The 7500-nt window shown below is 45.8% G+C and overlaps 1 protein-coding gene across 1 annotated transcript in view; it reads right to left on the bottom strand.

The window, feature by feature from the left end:
- LOC117480621 (dynamin-1-like) overlaps positions 1–2046 on the bottom strand; it is a gene marked incomplete at both ends in the record, with an annotated part of 19949 nt that extends 17903 nt beyond the window's left edge. Inside the window, 1 exon segment of the mRNA XM_034128002.1 lies at positions 1886–2046. Coding sequence (XP_033983893.1) covers positions 1886–2046 — 161 coding nt within the window.
- Between the last annotated feature and the right edge of the window lie 5454 nt (positions 2047–7500).

Raw genomic sequence — 7500 nt, 5'->3', positions numbered from 1 at the left:
TCTTCAAGCTACCTCACTTCACTCCTTCCTCCTTTGAATTCCATGCCGTCACAGTAACCCATCCTATACAATGAACCATTGTTGTTCTCTACCGTCCACCAGGCGCCTTGGGGGACTTCTTGGAGGAATTAGATCATCTCCTCTCACACATCCCTGAAACTGGCCCTCCCGCTGTACTTCTCTGAGACTTCAACCTCCAGACAGAGAAGATAGCTGAACTAACATCTCTTTTAACCGCCTTTGCTTTCTCACTGTCTCCATCCCCACCAACTCATAAAGCTGGCAATGTGCTTGATCTCATATTCTCAAGGAACTGCTCTACTTCTAACCTCTCTGTAAACCCACTTCACACATCCGACCACTTCTTCATTTCATTCTCTCTACCCCTTTCCTCGCTGTCTCTGAGGAACTGCACACGGCTAAAGCAGCCTCCCTCTCCTCTGTCATCATCCTGTTGGACCTGTCTGCTGCATTCGACACGGTGAACCATCAGATCCTCCTTCACACTCTCCAAGAACTTGGAGTTTCAGGCTCTGCACTTTCCCTCCTCACCTCATACCTCAAAGACCGTACCTACAGGGTAACTTGGAGAGGGTCAGAGTCCGACCCTTGTCAATTAACTACAGGGGTCCCTCAGGGCTCTGTTCTTGGTCCCCTCCTCTTCTCTCTGTACACAAACTTGCTCGGATCAGTCATTAGCCCGCATGGTTTTTCATACCACTGCTACCGCCGCTGACGACACCCAATTCATTCTGTCCTTTCCCCGCTCAGAGACCCAGGTCGTCGCACGCGTCTCTGCTTGTCTAGCAGACATCTCTCAGTGGATCTCTGCTCACCACCTCAAGCTCAACCTTGACAAGACTGAGCTGCTTTTCCTTCTGGGAAAAGATTGTCCCACTCTTGATCTAACAATCAACATCGGCCCCTCTGTTGTTTCCCCGACTCAGACTGCAAGGAATCTGGGTGTGACCCTAGATAACAACCTGTCCTTCACTGCAAACATCGCTGCTACAACCCGCTGCTGCAGATACACTCTTTCCAACATCAGGAGGATACGTCCCCTCCTGACCCAGAAAGCAGGTTCTGGTCCAGGCTCTCGTCATCTCACGCCTAGACTACTGCACCTCCCTCCTGGCTGGTCTACCTGCATGTGCCATCCCACCTCTGCAGCTCATCCAGAATGCAGCGGCTCGTCTGGTCTTCAACCTTCCTAAATGTTCCCACGCCGCTCCTCCGCTCCCTTCACTGGCTTCCAGTAACTGCTAGAATCCACTTCAAGACACTGGTGCTAGCGTACCATGCTGTGAATGGATCTGGCCCTTCCTACATCCAGGACATGGTTAAACTGTACACCCCAGCACGTGCACTCCGCTCTGCATCGGCCAAACGGCTCGCTGCACCCGCACTGCGAGGGGGACCCAAGTTCCCATCAGCAGAAACACGTGGGTTTGCTATCCTGGCTCCAACATGGTGGAACGAGCTCCCCATTGACATCAGGACAGCAGAAAGCTTACACATCTTCTTCAGACTGAAGACTCATCTCTTTCCACTCCACTTCGAGCGATAGAATTACTAACAAAGCACTTATATACTAACAAAGCACTTATATACTAACAAAGCACTTACATACTAACAAAGCACTTATATACTAACAAAGGACTGGCTTATCTAAAGCCTGTTGAGTAGCACTTGAAATGTTTTGGCTCTTTGAAACCTGATGTACTTATATGATTCTGTTTTCTTCAAGTTTGTATCTTCCTGGTCGAATGCACTTATTGTAAGTCGCTTTGGATAAAAGCCTCAGATAAAGTGTGTGTGTGTGTGTGTGTGTGTGTGTGTGTGTGTGTGTGTGTGTGTGTGTGTGTGTGTGTGTGTGTGTGTGTACCTGGTTGAGGACCTTCTGCAGGTAGGCGGTCCCCATGCGCTCGGCCAGGTGTCTGTACGAGGGGTGAGACAGGAAGAACTTCCTCTCCGCCTGCAGCGCTGCGTTGATGTCTTTCTTTCCGTCGATGTCCTTCTGACTGCGGTTCACAACACCCACGTAACCTGCACAGGTGAGCTCCGTCACACACTGTTGCTATGGTTACCTGCAGGTGAGTCTACCTGTCTATGAGCCAGGGTCTCCTCAAATATCACGGTGATGATGTCACGTTTTATGGTGTCTGTAGTGTGTCTGTAGTGTGTCTGTAGTGTGTCCTGTCTGTAGTGTGTCTGTAGTGTGTGTCATGTCTGTAGTGTGTCCTGTCTGTAGTGTGTCTGTAGTGTGTATGTAGTGTGTCTGTAGTGTGTATGTAGTGTGTGTCCTGTCTGTAGTGTGTCTGTATTGTGTATGTAGTGTGTCTGTAGTGTGTCCTGTATGTAGTGTGTCTGTAGTGTGTCTGTAGTGTGTCTGTAGTGTGTCTGTAGTGTGTCTGTAGTGTGTGTCCTGTCTGTAGTGTGTCTGTATTGTGTCTGTAGTGTGTCCTGTATGTAGTGTGTCTTTAGTGTGTCTGTAGTGTGTCTGTAGTGTGTCTGTAGTGTGTCTGTAGTGTGTCTGTAGTGTGTCTGTAGTGTGTCTGTAGTGTGTCTGTATTGTGTCGGTAGTGTGTCTGTAGTGTGTCCTGTATGTAGTGTGTCTGTAGTGTGTGTCCTGTCTGTAGTGTGTATGTAGTGTGTCTGTAGTGTGTCCTGTCTGTAGTGTGTGTCCTGTCTGACTGTATTGTGTATTGTGTCTGTATTGTGTCTGTATTGTGTCTGTAGTGTGTCTGTAGTGTGTTTCCTGTCTGTAGTGTGTCTGTAGTGTGTCCTGTCTGTAGTGTGTGTCCTGTCTGACTGTAGTGTGTCTGTCGTGTGTCTGTAGTGTGTGTCCTGTCTGTAGTGTGTCTGTAGTGTGTCTGTAGTGTGTGTCCTGTCTGTAGTGTGTCTGTTGTGTGTCCTGTCTGTAGTGTGTGTCCTGTCTGACTGTAGTGTGTCTGTAGTGTGTCTGTAGTGTGTCCTGTCTGTAGTGTGTCCTGTCTGACTGTAGTGTGTCTGTAGTGTGTTTCCTGTCTGTAGTGTGTGTCCTGTATGTCTGTAGTGTGTCCTGTCTGTAGTGTGTCCTGTCTGTAGTGTGTGTCCTGTCTGTCTGTAGTCTGTCTGTAGTATGTGTCCTGTCTGTCTGTAGTGTGTGTCCTGTCTGTAGTGTGTCTGTAGTGTGTGTCCTGTCTGTCTGTAGTGTGTCTTATCTGTCTGTAGTGTGTGTCCTGTCTGTCTGTAGTGTGTGTCCTGTCTGTAGTGTGTGTCCTGTCTGTCTGTAGTGTGCCTGTAGTGTGTGTCCTGCCTGTCTGTAGTGTGTCTGTAGTGTGTCTTATCTGTCTGTAGTGTGTCTTATCTGTCTGTAGTGTGTCCTGTGTGTCCTGTCTGTCTGTAGTGTGTCTGTAGTGTGTCCTGTCTGTCTGTAGTGTGTCTGTAGTGTGTGTCCTGTCTCAAATCAAATCAAATCAGGTTTTATTTATATAGCACATTTAAAAGCGATTTTTGGTCGAGCCAAAGTGCTGTACATATAATAAAAACACATTACTACAAATCACAATAAACGACAATAAATTACAACAGATATATATAAAAAACAAAATTAAAAATAAAACACAAGGAAAAGTCAGGAGTCGTGCTCCGCTCTGACTAGAAAGCCAGAGAGAAGAAGTGAGTTTTTAGTGTTGATTTAAAACCCCCTAGGGTCTGGGCCGACCTCACATGGAGGGGCAGAGTGTTCCAGAGCCTAGGGCCAGCTGCTGAGAAGGCTCGGTGCCCTCTGGTTTTGAGCCTGGTCTTGGGCACTACCAGCAGCAGCTGGTCAGCAGACCTTAAAGCTCTGGCTGGGGTGTAGCGCTGGAGGAGTTCAGCTATATAGGCCGGAGCCAGCCCATTTAGTGCTTTGAAAACAAATAAAAGGATTTAAAAATCTATTCTGAACCGAACTGGAAGCCAGTGTAGTGAGGCCAGAATAGGGGTGATGTGGTCACGCTTTTTGTGGCCAGTCAGCAAACGTGCAGCTGCGTTCTGAACTAGCTGCAGGCGTTTAATTGAGGCCTGGTCCATACCCACATACAGAGCGTTGCAATAGTCCAGTCTCGAGGTAACAAAGGCGTTAATAACCCTTTCTAAGTCATTAAAAGATAAATACGACTTGGTTTTGGCCAATAGTCTGTCTGTAGTGTGTCTGAAGTGTGTCTGTAGAGTGTCCTGTCTGTCTGTAGTGTGTGTCCTGTCTTTAGTGTGTGTCCTGTCTGTCTGTAGTGTGTCTGTAGTGTGTCCTGTCTGTAGTGTGTGTCCTGTCTGTAGTGTGTGGTCTGTCTGTCTGTAGTCTGTCTGTAGTGTGTGTCCTGTCTGTCTGTAGTGTGTCTGTAGTGTGTCTTATCTGCCTGTAGTGTGTCTTGTCTGACTGTAGTATGTCCTGTCTGTCTGTAGTGTGTCTGTAGTGTGTCTGTTGTGTGTGTCCTGTCTGTAGTGTGTCTGTAGTGTGTCTTATCTGACTGTAGTATGTCTTGTCTGACTGTAGTATGTCCTGTATGTCAGTAGTGTGTGTCCTGTCTGTCTGTAGTGTGTCTGTAGTGTGTCCTGTCTGTAGTGTGTGTCCTGTCTGTAGTGTGTCTGTAGTGTGTCCTGTCTGTAGTGTGTGTCCTGTCTGTCTGTAGTGTGTCTTGTCTGACTGTAGTATGTCTTGTCTGACTGTAGTATGTCTTGTCTGACTGTAGTATGTCCTGTCTGACTGTAGTGTGTCCTGTCTGACTGTAGTGTGTCTGTAGTGTGTGTCCTGTCTGTCTGTAGTGTGTCTTGTCTGACTGTAGTATGTCTTGTCTGACTGTAGTATGTCTTGTCTGACTGTAGTATGTCCTGTCTGACTGTAGTGTGTCTGTAGTGTGTCTGTAGTGTGTGTCCTGTCTGTAGTGTGTCTTGTCTGACTGTAGTGTGTCTTGTCTGACTGTAGTATGTCTTGTCTGACTGTAGTGTGTCTTGTCTGACTGTAGTATGTCTAGTCTGACTGTAGTATGTCTAGTCTGACTGTAGTATGTCCTGTCTGACTGTAGTGTGTCCTGTCTGACTGTAGTGTGTGTCCTGTCTGACTGTAGTGTGTCTTGTCTGACTGTAGTATGTCTTGTCTGACTGTAGTATGTCTAGTCTGACTGTAGTATGTCCTGTCTGACTGTAGTATGTCTAGTCTGACTGTAGTATGTCCTGTCTGACTGTAGTATGTCCTGTCTGACTGTAGTGTGTCCTGTCTGACTGTAGTGTGTCTGTAGTGTGTGTCCTGTCTGTCTGTAGTGTGTCTGTAGTGTGTGTCCTGTCTGTCTGTAGTGTGTCTGTAGCAGTGGCGAGCCGTGAGCTTTATACCTAGGCCCTCTGACCCCCACCCCTTCCCTCAAAAAAAAAAGAGTTATTACGTCACAGCGTATACTTCAGCAGAATATCAAAACAACGGCCCAGGGTGCAAAACGCATCAATGACAGCGACCCTCTACCACACAAAACAACACCTGGGAACCCAATTTGTGTTCTTTGACATTGAAAATGATATTGCATTGTGTTTGTTACTTTCGTTGCAGTTGAATGTCTTAAGTGTAATTTGGCATGCTTTTATTTTGAAGGCGAGTTCACGCTGTTGACAGGAAGTTGTTGAAACAAGAAAAGTTTCACAGCGGGCGGAACTCGTCATAAAGTCTGCGATAATAAAACCCACTCATTTAGAGGGAAGATATGATTGGTCAATTGTACTGTCATTTGACATTACTCTCTCGTTCAGTTACTATAGCGCAGAGGTGGGACCAAGTCATTGTTTTGCAAGTCCAAGTCAAGTCTCAAGTCAGGATGGGAAAGTTCAAGTCAAGTCCAAGTCCTAAACTTTGACAAAACGAGTCTTAAACAAGTCCTTATGTGCTTTTCAACAAATGTAATGACATCGATCAACAGAATAATACTTAATAATCAAACTGCTCTTTATTAGTCACATTAATCATTTAATAATCCATTTTCTCTCTGCTGGTAAAGTAACGTGTTTTTATTCTATTTTAAGAGGGATCAGTAAGGTAAGGCTACCGTGACGGTTTGATTCAGAAGGAGTTTAATGTATTAGATCCCTGATGTTGAGGTGACCAGAATGTTTATTTCCACTGTGTACAACATGTTATAAGGGACCCACGATCTATCTTTATGCAAGGGATAATGTGCAGCGAGGCGTCTCTATGGGGAAAAGAACACCTGAATCTAGATCCCTCTGCAGGTGGTACTTTAAGTATATTTTGATGATAATACTTTTGTACTTTTACTTGTAACATTTTGAATGCAGGACTTTTTATTGTAACCGGGTATTCCTACACTCTGGTACTTTTACTCAAGTACAAGATCTGAACTTCTCCCACCTCTGACAATAAATCCTGAGTGGTTACCAAAACAAAACCCTGCTCTGAAGGTCTGAAGGTTATTTTCATTTGACAAATCCTGCACTCAGCTTTGCTTTCTCCAATATCATTGAAATGCAGCCAGATGCTGCTTCTTTTTTCGGTTTTCGCAAATTTCTTGACTTTTTCCGACGCGCTTGCATTTAAATCTGTCTCCCCGTCGCTCTGTGTAGCTGGCCTGTACCACTACACTTGCTGTCTTTGGAGCGTCTGCCCCCCACCCTTCTTTCACATAATGGTATGATCCTAGTGTGTCCTCGCATATGATTGGCCGCATGGTGGCTCAGCGAAATAAAGACCCGCCCCTGCCTGCATGGATTCTCAGCAAGAGTAGAAGCGGCTGGAGATTCTGCTCTCCCCGACGGGAGTCTGCTCTTCTAGCGGCATCTCTAGCGGAGACCTCTGAATTAAATTATCAAGTCACCTCAAGTCAGAAGGCTCAAGTCCAAGTCAAGTCCCGAGTCATTGGTGTTCAAGTCCAAGTCGAGTCGCAAGTGTTTTGTGATTTTGTCAAGTCGAGTCCAAAGTCATCAAATTGGTGACTCGAGTCTGAATCGAGTCCAAGTCATGTGACTCAAGTCCACACCTCTGCTATAGCGGGCCCTCTGTGAATCGCAGAGAGGGCCCGACGAGCTTCTTTCATGTAACCCACATTCAAACAGAGACTGAACAGGCAGATTCCAAGGATTTATTTCTTTGGAAATGTTATTTTATTAAATCAAGTTTTTTTTCGGTAAAACTAATGAAAAATATAACAAAATATATTAAAAAATATATTTAAAAAAAATATATTTTTTTTTAATGTTTTTAAATATTATTTTTTGGAATATCTTAGGCCCTCACAGAGGCCTAGAGGGCCCTGACGGCTCGCCACTGGTCTGTTGTGTGTCTGTAGTGTGTCTGTAGTGTGTCTGTTGTGTGTCCTGTCTGTAGTGTGTGTCCTGTCTGTCTGTAGTGTGTGTCCTGTCTGTCTGTAGTGTGTCTGTTGTGTGTCCTGTCTGTAGTGTGTGTCCTGTCTGTCTGTAGTGTGTGTCCTGTCTGTCTGTAGTGTGTCTGTTGTGTGTCCTGTCTGTAGTGTGTGTCCTGTC

Source organism: Trematomus bernacchii, unplaced genomic scaffold, assembly GCF_902827165.1.
Source record: "Trematomus bernacchii unplaced genomic scaffold, fTreBer1.1, whole genome shotgun sequence".
Taxonomy (NCBI): domain Eukaryota; kingdom Metazoa; phylum Chordata; class Actinopteri; order Perciformes; family Nototheniidae; genus Trematomus; species Trematomus bernacchii.
Note: the sequence above shows the minus strand (reverse complement) of the source record. Positions and strands in the feature narration are given on the sequence as shown.